A 19,621-nucleotide genomic window follows, 5' to 3' on the forward strand; every position below is an offset into this window, starting at 1 on the left:
CTGTAGACTTGTAATTGTCAGCCACCATATGAATGTAACAGAAAACTATTCAGTAAGTTTGCTTCTGACATCCAAAGTAAGGCATTGATCAGAATAGGTACTAGCTTCCTTCTTCTGGTGAACTCATCAAAGTATCAGTCTCAGATGGAAATACCAGTAGAAGAGGTTGTGGAACAAACCTTTTGTGTAGATAAGGTAACAGTAAAAAAAAGTGCCAGTCACCCAGAATCCAAAAAAGGGCTGACTAATGAAATGAGTGAATAATTAGCTGCAGTGTTAAGCCTTTTCACTTAACTCCATCAGTGCCAGAAGATATTTTTTATATGTAGAATAATTCAGTGGGGAAATGTCAGCTCATTAGCAGTGAGCTGCTAGGAAAGGAATGGAGAACCTCCTTATGGTGTGGTTACCCCCATCTTTAATAGTGTGAATAAACCTCATTTCCAGATCTCAAATCATGGCTAGTAAAATATCAGACAGTTTCTGTGTGAGAAATTACTAATAAAGTATGTTTTCATCGGGCTGGGAAAAGCTGGAGATGAAGAAATATGAGAGAAGTCTGTAACACCATGAACAATATAGCACATGATTACTGTTTCTTCCAGTGTAAGACCTAGGGAGACATGAAATGAGACTAGCAAGTAGGTGACAGAAAAAACAGGATGAAATTGTTCTGTAATTAAGCTGTGAAACTTATTGCTATAGCACCTTGCAGATGCTAAAAGATTTTGGGCAAATTCATGGGAGAAAATGCAATAAAGATTGTTAAATAAGACAAAATAAGACCTTCTGAGAAAGTTATTGAGCTGAAAATCGTTGGAAGCTGGAAATTTTTTCTGCAAGTACTAGTACAGTGCTCTGTTCTCTACTCTTCCCTGGGCATATTCTCAGGGCCAAAAACAGAGATGAATTTGGGTAAAGTGGATTTTTAGTCTGACCCTATACAGCTGTTCTTATGGCTACAATTACTTTTACTTTAAGAAATAACCTTATTAACGGGATCAGATTAATGAACAGTTTTAAAGCCCTGGCATGAGATTAGGGATCTGGAATGTAATCCATCTTTTAAAGTGAAACTGTGGGGGAAACAAGCTCAAGAGGACACTGGGTTATACATGCAATTGAGAGGGTGAATAGCAGCTATTTTGATAATGTGGTTTCACCTTATTCAGAAGATTAAAAGACTACAGTTTCATATACTGTAGATCCATATGATAGAAATATAAAAATGCAATATGTTTAAAAACTTTTTCTTCTGTTCTGATATTGTTGTTTGAGAATAAGAGTGAGCTGACATACTGTTGCTCTCAGTGGTTGTAAGAAACTGGGGTTTACATTATTAAAAAAATGTTGTGATCTCTCCACCCCCTTCAGTAACTGTTGCCGTTTCAAGGCATTTGCTCAGCTAATTCTTTGCCATTTTAGGGTATACCATTCCAGGAAATTCTCCAAATGCAGCATTGCAGAATACAAAGAGTTTTTACTTCGTGGGGGAGGTGCCTGTCTTTTTAATAGGCCAACAAAGGTAATAAATAATTTCACTCACACTCATCTGCTCTCATAATCATTCAAATATCTGTGTGTGTATTTTCTTGATGTTGTTTGTAATTAGCTGACTGGTCATTCCCATAACATTTAAAAATAATCTGAAGAAGAATGCAACTTGTTTCCTATCAATTCTTCATGCTCAAATAATGACAAATATTGCAGTTGATTTGTTATAGCTAGATACATCCCCTTTCAGCATAAATGCAATACTTACTAAGCTGGAAACAGCGCAGAGTAAATCCAGAAGTGAGGTGGTCATGCATGCTCCACATACATTCAATTTGTGGACTTTTTGCCTGAGGTTGTTAAAAAGGCCAACTACCACAATAGGAATTAGAAATCAATAGCTTACTTCATATAGACAGTAGTAGCTTGTGGTTTTTCTCAAAGTTCAATTCATTTCACTTAATTTCAGATGTACATCATTTAGCAAACTCTAATTTAGAACTGTTTCCTTGTACCATCTATTGCTTTTTTTTTGTCTAAAAACTTACCAAGGTCATAATTTTTTCTAAGGCAGTATTAGTATGACATCCTCCTAAAGCTGAGTAGTATAAAAATATTCCATTTGGCTCTTTTTGCAAAGTAAGATCTATCCAAAGTATTAATATTCTATTTAATCATGGTGTCAAACTTGCTGTCCTTGTAGAATTTAATACCACATGAGACTATTAGGCTGTTCTGTTTACTGTGCTGTATCCTTTGGTAGACCAGCACCTTGCACAACAATTAACTAAAAAAAATTTGCTTGTTAGAGTGTTTTCTAATCTTTTCCCAGGGTAGCAATCTTTGCTTACAGAGTAAGAATGTAAGAATTTTTACAGACAAGAGTAAGTAGGGAGAAAGAACACAGCTTCATTTCTTGATTATGGTTGTCTAGCAAGGTAATGTGAACAAATTGTCAAATTGATTATACAGAATAAAAATCTGGTTTATTTCCATGAAAATGCTCCCAGGAGAATTGGTGAATTATCTTTATATGTTATCTGTGTCAATGTTTCCCAGCTTTGAAGTTAAAATACTTGGGGTGGGGGGGGGGGGTGGGGGGGTGGGGAGAAATAATCTTACAATGTTTAGTATCCTATTATTTGGAGGTTGGGAGGTAAGATAGAAAACGGTGTGTTTAATCTTTAGGTAATAAAGCATAGTTGTGTTAAGTAGTCACCATGATGTCATTTTTAACTATAATCTTTTAGTTATGCTCCCACATATATATGATGGTTCCATAGGAAATTTTGCGTGTGTTCTGTTATTTTCTTGCATTTCTCTGGTTGATCCCTTTTTGTTTTCTTATGGGCTATATGTCAGATAACCAAGTCTGTCTGATAGAGAACTGAATTTCAGGTTTAGAATAAGATCTCTTGCTGTTTACACTGAAGCATAGTAGTAACAGTGGCTTATAGAGGGAAAAAAAAATAAATTCGGTTTTCTGAATGTTGTCAACATTGCTAGTGAGGAAGAGTACATATGGGTATTGCTTTAGTGTAGTTTTGCTCCTGACATCCAAAATTCTAGGTGCTAGTGATTACCTGTGTGGTTTATGCAACAAAAGTACAATGTTTTATTTCTTTTTGATTAGGCATTACGATTCCTCCCTGCCCCTCCTAAAGTGCCAAAGAAGAATTCCATTCACATTTATAACGAATCTGTGTTGTATTACACGTTATGTTTTATATCTTGATGATCCTCAACAGTGGTACTACCACTAAGCCCACAGAGAAAGAACGTTTACTTGCACCTTTAACCCTTATCTAACTGTAGATTTATCTGTTCTCATTTTAACTTAACTTTGAACTTTAATTTTAACCATGTTCTAGTGATGAATGTATATGTTGCTAATATCCTAGTTAAATGGGAGATTCCTGATATTATTATGTGATTTTAAGGTAGAATTATTATATTGAAAACAGACAAGTTTTTTGTGAAATTATTTCTGTGACAAGACTGAAAAAATCTTAGATCACCTTTGATCAAAATTATGTGAAACCAGTATAGAATCTATATAATCCTGAACTGTAGAATTTATCTGTATTGTGTATATATCTGGTCCTAGGATTAACCGTTTAGCACTATCTGTGTGTGGTTGCATTATTCTAAGTTACTAATAAGGCACATAGAACTGCATTTTGACAGTGTTTCTTGATGTTTTTTGGTTTTGTGCACAGACATGTTACACTGGAATAGACAGTAGCTAGTTACAAGAGCAAGTATGGGTACCTGGGTAGACCGACATCATATTGCTGACTGGTTTCTTAGAGGAACTGTCAAAGAAATGGGAGTCCGTAGAATAGGAATGAAGTTCAACTGTTATCCCCTTAAGTATGATTTTATTGTCTCTCTGTTTATCATAATTCTCTGAGATCAGTATTCTCCCTTCTAAAGAGTGTTAACATTCTAGTGATTTAGCTGTACATCTTCCATGTCTGAACAATTCTGACTAGCAGCACTTGAAAAACATGCTGCCTTCCCATTGCAGTAGCACAGCATGTATTTTCTCTGTGAGAGCATGTTTCTGTAGCATTGCAGAAATGGGCTATGTGTGACAGAAAAGTCGTTTGATGCTAGTTGTATTCTTACTTGGGGGGGCTTTTTTGCTTTCAGCTCTTTGAAACCACTGAGTGTGGAAATGGATACGTAGAAGCAGGAGAAGAATGTGATTGTGGTTTCCGAATGGCAAGTAGAGTTATATACTAGTCCACAAGTCTTTCTTGCAAAATATTTGAAGATAAATTATGTGATTGGTAAGGGAAGGGGAAAGGTTATGGAAATGAATTTGCTTTCCTTATTGTTTGGGAACAACTTTAGTAAAAGACTGTTAAAACATTTTTTCAAGTAAGAATGAGTGCAAAACCAAAGTGTGTCCTCAGAACAATTCCTGTTACAGTAATGATAAGATGTAGCTGTTGCCCAGCAATTTTTGAACTGCACTGTGGAAGTGCTTACCCCTTTACTTTTCCTGGATAATATGCCTGGAGTGGTAGACTCCTTATTGGTGCCTTGGAGATATGTTGCTTGTGTTCTGACAGAAGAAATAAACGTTTTCTTCTCTATAATAGAAATATTCCAATAATGTTTTTGCAAAAATCTGCCCTGTAGATTTGAGTCCTAGTTCTAGTATTTAAATGTAATTGCACCCGCAATTAGTTTTCTTTTTTCTGCTGTTTAACTAAGCAGCATGCATTTGGCACAGGCTATGCCACACCTGTGTAGAGGCTTCAGAAGGTGCAAATCCCCGTATATGCTGTAGCATATATGTCACTGTTTTCCCTTTACTTTAGTATTTGAACATTGCAGAGGATTCTTCCCAGCTGGTAATTTCAAGTCATCAGTACTGGACTGAATCTTTTGTCTGCTGGTATATAATAGTTTGTTGGAAAGATTGTGAAGAAAAAACTTACTTAGAATGGAAAACTAAAAATTTTGCTTAATGTTTTCTTTAGGAATGCTATGCAGACTGTTGTAAGAAGTGCTCTCTTTCTAATGGAGCTCATTGTAGTGACGGACCCTGCTGTAATACATCATGTCTTGTGAGTGTTGCTGCAGTATCTGTTGTTCTTGTCAGTGGAAGTCATGTGCAGCCTGTTATAGTTCAAAGTGTGTTTTATATAGAATGAAAAGGAATGGATTATGTACATATAATCTTAGTCCTGAGCTATATTCTTCATTTTCTAGTTTTTCCCACGAGGCTATGACTGTCGATACGCGGTGAATGAATGTGATATTGCAGAGATCTGCTCTGGAGATTCTGGCCAGGTATGTATGCAGAAGCTTTCTCTGCTTACACTATTGATACTTGTTTGTACTAATTTTTATATCAATTTAAAAAGAAAATCCAGATTCACAAATAGCACACTCATATACCCAAAATAACTATGGGGTGTTGTTTTTTAATCCTAGTAAATTTTTTTAAACATACGAATAAACTATGATGAACTCAAAAAAGTAGTCTAAGTAGAGTCAAAATACGACTTCTGTAGGTTTATTTGTTTTTTAAAACTCATGGGGGTTTGTGTATCTGTTTAGTATTTGTGTCAGATATCTGTCTTTACTCTTTGTCTGGACTGTAGCGTAAGTACTAATAATATACTGCAAATGTGAATGGATTCAAGGGTAGTAACAGTTAAGATTTTACGTAATAAAATAGTTTTAAATATAATTGTTGAAAATTACAACTAATTGAGTGTAGATTCATAGAATCATTTAGGTTGGAGAAGACCTTTAAGATCATCAAGTCCAACCATTAATCTAACACTACCAAGTCCACCACTAAAGCATGTCCCTGAGCACCCCATCTACACCTCTTTTGAATACCTTCAGGGACAGTGGCTCAGCCGCCTCCCTGGGCAGCCTGTTCCAGGACTTGACAACCCTTTCAGTGAAGAAATTTTTCCTGACATCCAATCTAAACCTCCCCTGGCACAACTTGAGGCCATTTCCTCTCATCTTATCACTTACTACTTGAGAGAAGAGACCAGCACGCGCCTCAGGACAGCCTCCTTTCAGGTAGCTGCAGAGATCGATAAGGTCTCCCCTCAGCCTCCTTTTCTCCAGGCAAAACAACCCAGTTCCCTCAGCTGCTTCTTACAAGACTTGTGTAAAGTGTTACGTTTTTTAAGAGCGTGCACATGTATGATAATTTTAAAAGTTGTGGCTCTTATGCATTACTCTTGAAAACATTTGGCTAATACTTAAAACTATAAGAAGAAACAGCAACTAAAAGGTTGGTTTAACTTGAGTTCTTTTAAATAGCCAACATTCTGTACATCTTCCATTTTCACAGCAACTTTACTGCTTTAGGTGATACATGCTCCTTTTCGATACTGAGTATTTAGCATCAAGGGTATATAGGAGCTTAGTAACTCTGCTGCAGTAATCTACTGCATCAAGTTCTTAGCTTTAAAGGAATAAGATTCAGGATAGACCACATATCTCTGGGTATTGGTTGTAATTATAAATGCCAATAAAGTATTTTTTTATTATCATTTGAGACAGCCACACTTACTCATAAGTAGATATTGCTGAAATTTTATTGTAAATCTTTTATTCTCTAGATGGAGCATTCTTAATGGCAGAGAGAAGGGCTTTCTTAAGATAGAAAGGCTGCCCTCAAAGTATTGGCTAATGTGGCGCATTGCAGCAGCATACCCTTTCCAAATCTTCACAAGTCCCTTTTTGATGAGGAAAAGCTTTGAGAATGGTCTTTTCCTATCTTTAGTAATCTGAGGCTTCTGTACTTAGTGACTTTTCATACCGAAAAAGTTTCCAGTGCCAAGAGAACCTGACATCATTAAAAAGCCGCAGCTCTGTGAGCAATAGACTGGTAGGCTACAGCTAGGTGCTGGCTTGCTTTCTTGTTGGAACTGCAATGAATGCAGTAACAGTGTTGCAAACACAGACCCAATGCTGGCTAGGAAATACCTTGTTACTGAACACATTTGTTTTGCTTTTCATTGTGCCTTACCTCCTGAATTTTCTACTTGGAATATGCAGAAAGTTAGAATCAAACCTTGTATTTCATGGCTCAAAATGTTCTTTTTTTCATTTGTGTTTGTAGCTATAAAGATTCTTGCACTAATTATTTTATTTGGCCCCTTTATATGGTGTGCAATTGTCTTTTAAAACGGGCAAAATTACATGTGTGTTCCTTTGATGTATTATTACAGTACACATGATAAAAAAATTTCTTAATTTTTTTCAGTGTCCACCAAATCTTCATAAACAAGATGGGTATGCCTGTGATTCTAATCAGGTATGCAGTGTTTTAAGGTCCCTGCACATCAGCAAATAGAAATCAACCAAATATAAGTTTTCTTTTTTTCTTTTGTAATCCTGTCTTCTATATTTGTTCATAAATTTTGTCTTTTGGACATCGATGTTGCTTTTGCTTTATGCACTCTATGAATAGTAAAAATTTCTACTTTGAGTAAAATCTGCTTGATATCTTTACATTTTACATGTAGATCTCCATGTTAATAAGTCCTTTACAACTTCGTAAATGAGAGGTATAAAGCTGCTGCTGAAATGTCAGTACATATAGACGCCAACTGGTTTTGAGAATGTGGGCCAAAATGTGTACTCCCTCTACCCAAAATCATGAAAACTATTATATAGCCCATTAAGTGTGTGAAGAATCAAATTGAGATGTTTGTTGGGGGAGGGGAAGGAAATTAAATACTGTTCAGTTCTCCTTGCTAACATGTTGTGTTCTCTTTAGGGTCGTTGCTATAATGGTGAATGCAAGACAAGAGATAATCAGTGCAAATATATCTGGGGATCTAGTAGGTTGACTTTACCTTAAATGTATTTTATTTCTGGTTCATTCCTGCCTTTGTTTTGTATTTTTATTTTTTGTTCTTGCCACTGTAAATTGAAGTTTTCTGCTCAGTAGAATAGACAGCATTGAGAAACTGTGGCTTGATTGCCGAGTGAAATTTCGAGTTTGGGAGTGCTGACAGTGAGATTGTTCTGACGTGATGCGGTTGCAGACACAGGTAGGGCAGCAAGTGCTGGACTCTGGTGGAATTAGGTGAGAAAACATACAAAGTATTGGCAACTTTGAATTACTGTTACCGGGGGAAAACACCCACCGGTTTGAGGATTTTTCTGGTGTAGTTCAAAACAGGTGTGTTTGGGTTTTGTAATGACAGTTGTCAACTCCATTATCCCAGCAGTAGTTCATGCTAAAGCTGCTCCACCTTGCCTCTCTTTGCTCTACCATCTTACAAGTCAGGAAAATTAGTGTGAATTTAAATATACATAGTATGAATTTAAGCCCAGAGGTGTTGAGTAAAATAGAATTGCAGTTGCAATGGATTTTGCTTGTGGCTGAGAGGGGATAGATGCTCTCTGTAATGACTTTGAGACAGTTCAGCGGAGCTGAACTATCAGGATGTCCCATGCTACAGCATTTAATGTTTTCTTGTGCATTTTGTCTAATCTTAACTGCCGCTGCTGGCACTGCCTGTTTGGGGCAGAAGAATCACTCCATTCTGGGAGGGGAGTAAGACAGTTTTACTATTTATTGACTTGTACGATACAAAGATGCTATATAAGTGTAAAATTGGATGAAGACAACATTTTAGCTTTATGTTTCCACCTCACATTTATTGATAATATTAAAGGCATTAGGTGTTTTTGTTAATTGATTTATTTGTATCTTTCTTATATTTGGGTTGCCGTCTGTACAAATCATTTTACTAAAACTACCCTGTCTTATTTACCTTTAATATTTTATCTTCTTCTGTATAATTGTTGTGCCTTTCTTTTTTTAATTGATTTTAGAAAAAACAATTGAGCTTGTTAGTAAATAATTGTAGTTTTAAACCTGTTAGTTCAGATTTCTACTCCTAAAAAGCCATAGAAAATAACTTGACTGATCAACGTTTTCTCTGTGAACTAAAAAATAATATAAAATAAATATTGATGTCAGAACATATGCTTATGGTATATGTTTTATTTATATATATATATATATATATATAAACTTTGATCTCCTGAAATACAGATCAGGAATAATTGCAGTGAAAACGTCTAGATTAAATCTATGTGCAACTGTTATGAAGTGAAAAAAATTAGGCCACAGATAAATTCAGATGCACAGGCAATACAGGCACTTTGGAGGTTGCTTTTTTTTTAAAGTTCAGAGCAAATTTTGAACTTTGAGCTTTATTTTAGAAAAGCCATCTGTAGGTATTGCGGTTCAGTCTGCTAGGTTCCCACTGTAGTCACTGGAAAATATTATCTGTGAACATACACACGTGGTTAGATTTGTGTTTTGTATTAAAAATATACAGAGAACTGCTGCAATAAATTATGCAAGTTTTAAAGCTGTCATGTTGCCAGTGGAAAGTACATTCTTTTTTTCCTTTCTTCATCAACAGAGTCTTCAGGATCTGACAAATTTTGTTATGAAAAGCTTAATACGGAAGGCACAAAAAAGGGAAACTGTGGAAAGGATGGAGACCGATGGATTCAGTGTAGCAAACAGTAAGTTCAGCTTGGTAGAGATTATTTGTATTTTAAATAGATGAATACTGCTTTAAAATTGTCTTTCTTTTTCATGAATGCTTCAGCAGTTTTGCATTATTTTGAATCTTCTTTCCCTCACAAGGTTGGCATCTTGAAAAGTTCCATTCTGACAAATCCACGGGTGACAGCAATACACTTACAAAGAATCTCAGATTTCCAGAACAATGTGCTGGGACTTCAATTCTTTCAGAGGAGCTGGGGGACAAGGTGGCAAAAAGTCACAAGTTCATAAGATACAAACACCTCAGACTTAGCAGGGATAAGTTAGGCTGCGAGTACACATACTGTTTTTGCTTGCTCTGGGATTGGTACCAGGTTATGCTATTTGAAGTTAGTTCCAACCTTTATTTTGCCCAGAGAGGGCTATTAGACATTTGGATGCTATAGAGAAAAAAGCTGATTCATTTGCAGGTGATCATTACTAGATGGATATTTGATTATCTTTACTTTTCAAGTTAATGACCATTAGTGGATAGACTTAAATTTCTCCTGGTTTGCTTACTTTTTTGTAATTTTTAAGTATGAATGTAAGAATTTAAGTCTCAGAATGGCGTTCTCCTTCTTTTGACTCTTTGATGTCTGTCAAGTATCTTTTTTTTATTTTATTATGTAATTCACGTTTCAGATAGGATCATAAGGAAAGGAGTTGTTTAATGGCTTTTTAATTTTTTTTCTTTTAGATGAAAGTAGTGTTGTTCTTATATGTATGTTAAAAACCTCTATTGTATAAAAGCTTTTCTTGGTCAGTAGAAACATGCAGAAAAGTGGTCTAGCTGAAGGGCCGTTTACCATTTTTGTAATTTTAACAAATACAATTTCCAGCATTCATCCAGCTGCTTTATGACTTAGGACAATTAGAGCAGGAGATGGAGGTTTTGAGCTGATATCCTCCTATTGAAGATTGCAGATATAAAATAAGATCAAATAAAGCAGATTCTTTGCCAAAATTCAGACTGCATGCTAACGACTGTCATTATGGTTCTGTTGTCCTGCAAGGGAAATAAAATTCATCTAAATATTCAAACATCACATTAACTTACAGCATCCAAGCTGCTGGAGATAGGGAAATGTAATTTAGCCTGCTATGACAGAGCTTTGTACAATTTGGCTTTTCTTAATTGTATTGTATTTAGAGTACAGATAATTTTTTTGTTCGTGTGAACATTCACTGGTGCCTTAGAATGAATAATTATTTGTTTCTGCCTCTTGTCATTTATATCAACCAATATTTTATTTCCAGGCTGGTACTCTGAAAGTCTGTCGTGTGTGACTTATGGTAATATATTACTTAATGTGATCAGTAGCATCATTGCCACTCTTTCTTTTTTGTAAGTTTATTTCATATTTTTCCAGTAACTTTGATTTATGTTTTCATTTTACAGTGATGTTTTCTGTGGCTTTTTGCTCTGTACTAATCTTACTAGAGTTCCACGAGTTGGTCAGGTTCAAGGAGAAATTATCCCAAATTCTTTTTATCATCAAGGACGAATAGTGGACTGCAGGTAAAAGATAATGCAGTGTTCCAACGTGATTTTGCTCAGTCAAACCTAATTGAATTAAAGTAAACATAAACGTAAAATTGTAGGATTCTTAGATAATGAATATCTTACAGAAAATCATTATTCTGAGTGGTATTTCTATTAAAAAAAAAAAAAAAGCTTGATCACATTTAAAGAGGGTAAATGTGGGTTATCCACCTGATTACTCTTACCTTTAACATTCAGAGTTTAATGCTCAGCATTATATTTTTCGGTGGGTGGTGGGCGGGGGTGGGGAGAGGAATTGTAATTGCAATTGCCAAAGACATATATTAAACATAATGATTTTGATTATTAAATACTCAGAGAAATAGCTACAGGAAAGTAAAGGCTGAAAAGGGCTGACACTGGAGTTGTGGCAGGATAAGATGTTAAGCTGCAGTTCAGTTAAAGGGCAAGTTAAGTGAGGTTTAGTCTACTGTGCATGATACTGGATTTGTATTTTAAAGACATCGGCAACATTGCTGTCATGCTAAGAATACTTTTACATAGTTAGGTCCTGAGTGAACAATGATTCTTAACTCTTCTGTTATTCCACTAGTGTTTTTACTTAAATGTCATCACATGGGAAGTTAGTTTTTTAACGTTTTTCTAGCAATAATATTTCATAGCATTTGGAGGAAAGAAAAGAGAAAAAAAAAAGCATGGCCCATCAAAGACTATTAAAAAAACCCCAAAGCCTAAGGTGTCCTTTTTGAGTATTTAAGTCATTATAAGGCTAAAAAGAAGTCTGGATAACTGGAACGCCTTGTCAGTGCTGTGGACAGACAGAAAAACGTTCTAATTTTGTGAGTCTGTCTGTATGCTTGAATGAGAGAAAGGTATGAGGCTTTTATTATCTACACTGACATGTTTAATATTTTCAAAAGACTCCAGTCATAATACTAATAGTATCTTAAAACTTGTTTCTTCTAGTGGTGCTCACGTTCTTTTAGATGATGATACAGATTTAGGTTATGTGGAGGATGGAGCTCCATGTGGACCTCACATGATGTGTCTGGACAAAAAGTGCCTGCCAATTCAGTCCTTGAACATAAGCAGCTGTCCCGTTGGTTCCAATGGAAAAGTCTGTTCCGGGCACGGGGTGAGTCTGTACTGGGAGTTTGCAGCTAAGCTTCTCCGTCTCTCTCTGCTATGTCTGATCTTAACGCACCCTGCGGAGTTCTCTACCTGAAACTGTTCTGAACACCTGTTGGTCTGAAAATGCAAGTGTTAGGTTCAAGGGAAGGCTGCCATTCTGTGAAGCATAGGTAAAATTTCAGAAAGCAAAGCTGTCAGATTAGTTCTGCAATTACATCTATGTGGTGTTTTCATTACTAGCAAAAAAGAGCTTTGACATCAGTTATTGTAAAGACTTGTAATGTACTACCCGTATTTCAAACTACTTGCCATCTTCAGTTAAACTGTTTCGTGCATACCGTCATCTTTATAATATCGGATTCATACCTCATGACTTAAATAATCAAAATTCTAAGCTGTTGGACCACAACAGAGACGATACATGCTTCTTGAACAGATGCAGTCGATCATTTTACATTAAAGCACATTATATTCTGTTACTCTATGCCTACATCCATTTGTCTAAGACATTAGGTATGTTTTGATGAACAGAGTCACTGTTCCATTTCTTAACTGTAATACTGATAAAATCTTTCCACTATGGGATGCAGTGGACAGATACTTGCATGAGGGGCTAGACTTTATGCAAGAGGGTGGGGTTTTTTCTTCTTGTTATGTGCAATTGAAGATGAATTTGAATGCTTCAAAGAGGGTTAAGTTCAAAATCAAGAAGAAAAATTTTAAAATTAGAAAGGAAAGGGTCTAGGAGATCTAGAAATTATCTTGGTACTTCTGGAGAGTGGCATGAGTGGTGAGAGAACTATTACCTTTTTTGTTTTGCTTTGGATTATTCCAATTCATAATTTTAAAAGAATACTTCAGTTGGTCAAACCTGCCATAAAATGTATTTATCTTCAGCTTCCTAGGTAAGATTTTTCAGTGAATAATTTAAGAAGCAGACTGAGATAAAAGTTTAGATTTTAAAAAATCACATGTACTACTTACTTGTAATCATCAGTGTGTACGTTATTTTCTGGGGTTTGGACACTGGAACATAATGTCAAAAATGCCATTATTAGCTGATGCCTAATGATCAACTTCAATTCTGGTCTCATCAAAACTTCATTCTTTGTTTTGTGTCTGTTTCTCATGTCATGCTTTTTCCTTAGTAACCTCTTCTAGCCACACATTCCACGTTCTTTTTCATACGGAACATTTATAGATATTAATTCGCACTATTGATCTGATATTTTAGGTTTTGTCGGTTGGGTAGGTTTTCCTGTATCTGATAAACGTACTGCCAATTCTAGTGAGTCCTAAGTCCTTTTTTAGAAGTCTTTCAACTAAATGTAGACTTAGGAAGAACTGTTTCCCCTCTAGAAGATAAGCAAGCACTCCTCATTGCTGCTTAGAAAAAAACCCCGACAAAACCAATTACAATCTTACTATTTTTTATACATAGGAGCAAACTGTAAATCAGTGGTTATAAAGCATAACCATCAACCTTTTAAATGCAAATGCTTATATTCCTTCTGGACATCCAGGCTCAAAGTCTAGACAGTTGGTTAGTGAAGATCTAACTAATCTAGATAGGGGTTTTTTGGATGAGAATTTCTGGGTTTTACATTTGTACAGGTATGTAGTGCAAGTGATGATAAGGCCAGTGGGAACAGTTCTGCTTTTCTTAGCATCTGAGTATATTTAGTGGGTAAAAGCAAACTTTCAGGTTATCGATGTATTATAATCATTCTAAACACTCAGTGCTACTGTTACAGTATATAGATGGATAAGTTTTATACGGTCAATTAAATGCCTAATTACCTGTTAAATAAACTTCATAAAATGTAGTTAACAAACAACTGCTGTCATTTCTTTTCTTTTCCAGATTTGCAGTAATGAAGCCACTTGCATTTGTAATCTCTCCTGGGCTGGGACAGACTGTAGTATTGATGATCCTATCAGGGATACTGGTAGCAAGAAGGATGAAGGACCCAAGGGTTTGTGTGATTTCAGTTTTGATGTCCTTTCAAGTATTTGTGACGTTTTTCTGTTGATATGTGGCAGTAGAATTAGCATACAGGAAGAGAATACTATTGTACAGTCCTCTTTAGACCCAGACGGTAAAATTCTGCTTTGTGTAGATGAAGTAGGTCTTTCTGCTCTGAGAATTGATGAAACTTATTTTTCTAACCTAAATTTGGGGAAGGTTCAGTGCGTGATGGTATGTACTTTCTGTTTCTTCCTTCATCTCTTAGTCTCAATTTATATTTACAATAATTTTCTGGGTGAATGGAATCTAAGTGTAGCACTTAATATTTATATGATAATTGAGTATTTATGGTTTACTAAAAAATTCCAGTTCCCTTAGTTGTTCTCAGCTAATTCAGAGAGCTGTGGCATAAAAAAGGGAAAAGTGGAGTGTCTCTGGCATGAAAAAAAGCTTTGGATCAGATTTCAATGGGAGGAAAAAAAAATACATGAAGATTTTAAGGACTTTAATTATTTTTGCAATCATTATTGCTTACTGTTATGTATTTAGTAGGTATTTCAACTGCATATGAAGTATAAATACAAAGAGGAGCTACTGAGGAAGTATTTGCTCAAAAAACTTTTTTGAAGAGGAAGAACAGCACTTGAGATTCTGACTTCTCTGCCAAAGAATGTCTCTGGATTGTGCTGTCCAGTTTTTTTATGTCTTTCCTGTCATCGGGACATTGTCCAACAACAGACTGTATTTATCCGGTGTTACGCATTTACAGATAAACTTCCCAGTAAACAACTGAGAAACCCAAACAAAATTTTTCTGCTATGTCCCGGTTCCAGTTCTTCTGTCCCTTTATATAAGGCTGATGGAAAGAAGATAAAGAGTTGTTTAAAAACGTAATTCTTGGAGGTCAGAATCTAATTGATTACTCTTTAAAATACCCAAGGTTTCAAGGGAGGACAGGATTTTGGTATATATATTTGATACCTGTTATTCCATTTCCCATAAAAACCTTCTAACTGTGGAATGTTGCTTACAGAGTCTTAAAAAATGGTGGAGAAAAGCACTATGGAGCTGGTTACTTCTCTTTGTGTGTGGATAAGGAGAGCAGTATTTACAGTTGTGACACTAAGAGTAAATTAATTTTCTATTTTGAAATCCTATAGTTAAGAAATTATTCCCTCTTCTGTAAAAAGATCTATAGGAAAGACAACACAGAAGGTATGCTTTTCTTGGTTAGATTTTTGTAATTCAGATTAACTCATCTAATTCAGAATGGAAATACCTTTATGAAAATTAGTGTGTTGATGCTGAAACATTCTGGGAAAAAGGCTTAAATGAGTAGTATGTGTGTGGTTTTCTGCCAGTAGGTACAAACGTAAAATTTAGACTGCATATTTCAATGCAGTCCTCCGCAAAAAGGCAGAACATCTTTTTGTACAAGGTGGCTCAATGATTTCAAAAGATGGATGATTTTTACTTACATTGTTACAGTAATTCGTTGATGTTGAATCACCTAGAAATCAATTTAGGAGCCTGAATACTGACAGCTACTCTAATGTCTTTTGGTGTGCTAATAGAGGAATTCCTTTGTCATAAGGTGTCAGAAGAATACAGTAGTTTTCTGTAAAGATCTAACATACTTAAGTAGCTTCCATTATGTTTTTTCCCCTTATTACCAGTACTTCCGATGTCATATCCCAGTTTACAAGCCTGAGACAGAAACCAAAATACCTGTTTTTCCTTAGCCCTAAATCTGAGTTTTGTTACGTTTCAGAAACAGGACACTCATTATGTGAAAATCTACTTAATGGACTTATGATTTTTCACACCACAAATCCAAACCTTTTTCTTACTAAAGGTAGAGAATGTATAGCTAGGACGTATTGCTATTTATTTATGTGTTGTTGTGGTAACTGACAATTGACTGCTACTCCTGCTGTACTTTTCAGACCTTTTCATCATGCATCATTGCTTTTGGCTCCATACTGTATTTCAGGATTTAAAAAATCAGTTGTCCTTAATTATGTTGGTATCAATACATGAGTCTTCAATTACTCTAAACTTGGCAACCTACTGTGTCCTGCACTAGCAGACCTACACGGCACGCTAGCAGTTTTTGGAGGACACGGAGTTCTTGCTGTTACATTCTGGCCGCTGCAGAAACTTTGAATTACTTTAGTGTTGGCCAGTAGGACTCCATAGGAACACAAGATTCTTCCTTTGCCATTTCATTTGCAGAATTAGGCCTTTGTTTGACTTTTTGGAATAATGTTTGTTTGGTTTTTAATACAAAATGTCTCAAGTGTGTGTTTGTGTGTGTGTGTGTATATGTATGAACCAGGAAAAAATTTTGAAACCATTTCAAAACAGACTTCATTCAATGTGAAGGCTATAAAGTCTTTGTCCCTTGGAGAAGTTCTCATTAGGGAATTCTGCTGCTTGCTTGTGCTCTATTTATGACTCAGTGAACCTATCAAGCTTTTAATCTTTAACATAGAAAACGTATAGATTTTTTTTCTCAAAAGAGTTCCCTTAAAAATGAAAAATAAAGCCAATGTCTTAAGAGAGACTATTTGAACATATTCCAGAGTGTTACGTGAAGCACATTTCTAGGGTAGGTTATTCCATTTAAAATGTATCACCTGTCTTCAGGGCATACAGATAAATAGAAAGTCCTATTGATGAATGCAGTTACAAAGGAAAATATGACTAACTAGTAAAGGAATGAATTGAAAAGTTGGGTGTTTTCTTTTCCTGCAGTGGAACTTTTTCCAAACAGTTTTCATTTGCTTGGTTACATTATGGATACAGTAAGTTTCTGGTGATCAAAAAGAAGTTTTCTAACTGGTGATTTACTTACATTTTGGCTGTTTTAAATAAGCAGTAGGTTGAGGATGTTCCCTTTTAAAATAAATAATAGAATCACAAGCTAAAGGGAATAGTCTTACGTTTACAGGAAAACTTCTCATTGTGGTATTTGCAAGCATTCAAAGAAAATCAGATATAGCTTATTTCAGACTTTTTAAAGCTACAGTGTTTGGTAAATAAAGATTTGTGAGGAGGTTTGAATTGTTTATCTGATGATGGATTATAGTATAAAGTAATCCTGTGAGGAATTATTTCATGTTTTCATTTCAGACATATATGTGATCATTTCCTTAAAAAATCTTCCCTTTTCCCTCCACACAGTGAGCATGGCCACTAACAGGCTAATAGGTGCAGTGGCAGGGACCATTCTGGCCTTGGGGGTGATTTTTGGAGGCACAGGGTGGGGAATAGAGTAAGCATTTTTATTAGTTTGAGTTTTATGTTTGGTGCCTAGTGTGTGAGGTAACCGTATGCACCTGAGCCCTCTGTGTATTACCCCGTTAGCTTTGTCATGTGGTGACTGTATTTGTCATGTGATTTGACTGTGTCTGTGTCATGTGGTTTGCTCATGCAGTGTTGAACCTTCTCCCGTCTGGGATAATGTGGGGCATAAAACAATAATTTTGTGAATTTTTACATTGTCACGGTAAAATTAAATGTCTAAATGTTTCCATTACACCAAATTATAAAAATAATGGGGGGAAATGGAAGTTTGTGATTATTTTGCAAAATAGACTGAGTAACGTGGACTATTTCGTAATATGCAGGAATTGTTTATCACAATGTGTGGGGCTTTCAGCCTAATAACAGGTCACACGATCTAGCTAGGAAGATGCAAGCTGCTGATAGTAGTATAGACAGCCAGTTTTACAGCAGAGCTGCCGAACGTTCCGTTGCTAGGGTTGTGTTACCTCAAGGCAGAAGAATGCTGAAGTACAGAATTCATATATAAAGAATATGTATGAGCTATTTTTATTGTCTTTTCATAGTTTTAGGGAACTGTAATCTTCAGTGTTAGCCCATTACCTCAGTTTTGATAGCGACTATGATTTAAATACGTGTGTGTATGTGTACATATACCCACATAAAAATGCCCGTAGAGGTTCTGTCTTCATTCTGCATTTACTGTGCAAACTACAGAATAAATTGCAGTTATTCTGCTCTTCTGACATTTCCAGCTTCACTGTGTTTCTAACACTGCCTCTTACCTCTGCTGTGTGACAGTGCCATCTCGCTGAAGGGGGACCTGTAACAAGACGGTTTGTGATTTCTAATCAGGCTGCGTGAAAAAAGGTTCACACACAGTTCTTACTAAAGCTGCACAGGCAGCCTTTTGATAGGCAGCGTTTTGTGCGTCTGAGTTCGCAGCCCTAGATACAAGCTTGTTAGCTTTTGCTGAACTGGACTGTTAGATTAAACTCATTTTAGGTTCTCAGAAGAGTAGAGACATTTGTACTCACACAGGACAGCTAACAGTAAAATAAGTAGAAGGCAATAGATCACCTGCTTAAGAAAGATCAGATTGGTGTTTTACTGGTGGCTTTTACCACTGTTTGCTAAAAATTGAAGACCGTGAAGATTGTAGGGGTTTGGGACCCAGATTGTGGAGCAGAGACTTTACCTACACGTTGAGGACCATTTACTTTTTGCTTACGTTCTGCCTTGTACCCTTCTGTTTTTATTTTCCCTTACCTGCTGTCTCAATCCACTCAGCTCTGACCCACGTCCCTGACCATTTGTTCTTGCTCCTGTATCCTGCTCTAATTCCACTTTTTCTTCGTTTTTCCTCTGCTCTTACCACTCAATACCTGACTCATTCTTCTTTCTGTTTCCATCCATTCCTCTCTCCTGGACCCCATCAGCCGGAGGTTCCTTCGGATATAACATACATTTAGGGCAAGCTGCTGCGCCTTTCTGTTGCTTGCTTTGAAGAAAGCACGTGGGGGACACAAACACCCTCTTCTGTTCCTAATGACCTTCAGGCCCTGGTGGCTGTCCCTGTCAGGCTGCAGGGGAGGCTGCGTTAGTCACAGCCTGATGTCAGGTCCTGCCCTTCTTCCTCCTTCCTCGCCACTTCACTTGCAAATTGCAAACTTTTATTCAAAGTGCTGAAATAACTTTAATTTCTTAATGCTTCATTTATTTATTTTAGTAATCATGAGGGACAAAATGGCAGAGTAGTGTTTTTCCAGATTTCATCCTGAAATGGATACTTGGCTTTGATAGCTTAAACCAGAGGATTTGGTTGGCAAAGTGACAGGCAAGACAAGAACACGTAACCACCACAGTGCGTTGTTACCTGCAGGACAACCTGCAGCAAACTTGCCCCTTCTACAACTAGCAGAGTTGCAAAGCAGTGTATAGTAATTCTTGTAGAATCTATCTGATGATGATGAAGATTTAGGGAATAGTCTGAAGTCCATTGAAATTATGGGTATGTTCTGTTTTAACACCTTCAGCAGGATTTTTACAAGAGTCCTAAAAGCTGGCTAGAGATGATGCGATAGCCATGCCAAGGCAGACAGCGCCCGGCGGGAAGGGCTGGTGTGCCAGGTGTTACAGTGCCGTTAGCTGCAGGAGCTTCCCCCTGGTC

The 19,621-nt window shown here is 36.3% G+C and overlaps 1 protein-coding gene across 13 annotated transcripts in view; it reads left to right on the forward strand.

Annotated features, from left to right (window-relative positions):
- Positions 1 to 19,621, forward strand: part of ADAM23 (ADAM metallopeptidase domain 23) — a 76,038-nt gene that overhangs the window by 43,736 nt on the left and 12,681 nt on the right. For 7 of the 13 annotated variants that reach the window (XM_040603560.1, XM_040603565.1, XM_040603570.1 and 4 more), the window contains exons 15-24: positions 1,426 to 1,525; positions 4,150 to 4,221; positions 4,989 to 5,081; positions 5,221 to 5,301; positions 7,247 to 7,297; positions 7,763 to 7,826; positions 9,429 to 9,534; positions 10,959 to 11,078; positions 12,030 to 12,198; positions 14,059 to 14,170. In XM_040603560.1, coding sequence (XP_040459494.1) covers positions 1,426 to 1,525; positions 4,150 to 4,221; positions 4,989 to 5,081; positions 5,221 to 5,301; positions 7,247 to 7,297; positions 7,763 to 7,826; positions 9,429 to 9,534; positions 10,959 to 11,078; positions 12,030 to 12,198; positions 14,059 to 14,170 — 968 coding nt within the window. Of the gene's footprint in view, positions 1 to 1,425; positions 1,526 to 4,149; positions 4,222 to 4,988; positions 5,082 to 5,220; positions 5,302 to 7,246; positions 7,298 to 7,762; positions 7,827 to 9,428; positions 9,535 to 10,958; positions 11,079 to 12,029; positions 12,199 to 14,058; positions 14,171 to 15,323; positions 15,379 to 17,349; positions 17,441 to 19,621 lie in introns of all 13 variants that reach the window. The other 6 variants (XM_040603562.1, XM_040603567.1, XM_040603566.1 and 3 more) reach the window with 4 other exon arrangements.

The sequence above is a fragment of the Falco naumanni genome, chromosome 8 (assembly GCF_017639655.2).
Source record: "Falco naumanni isolate bFalNau1 chromosome 8, bFalNau1.pat, whole genome shotgun sequence".
Taxonomy (NCBI): Eukaryota; Metazoa; Chordata; class Aves; order Falconiformes; family Falconidae; genus Falco; species Falco naumanni.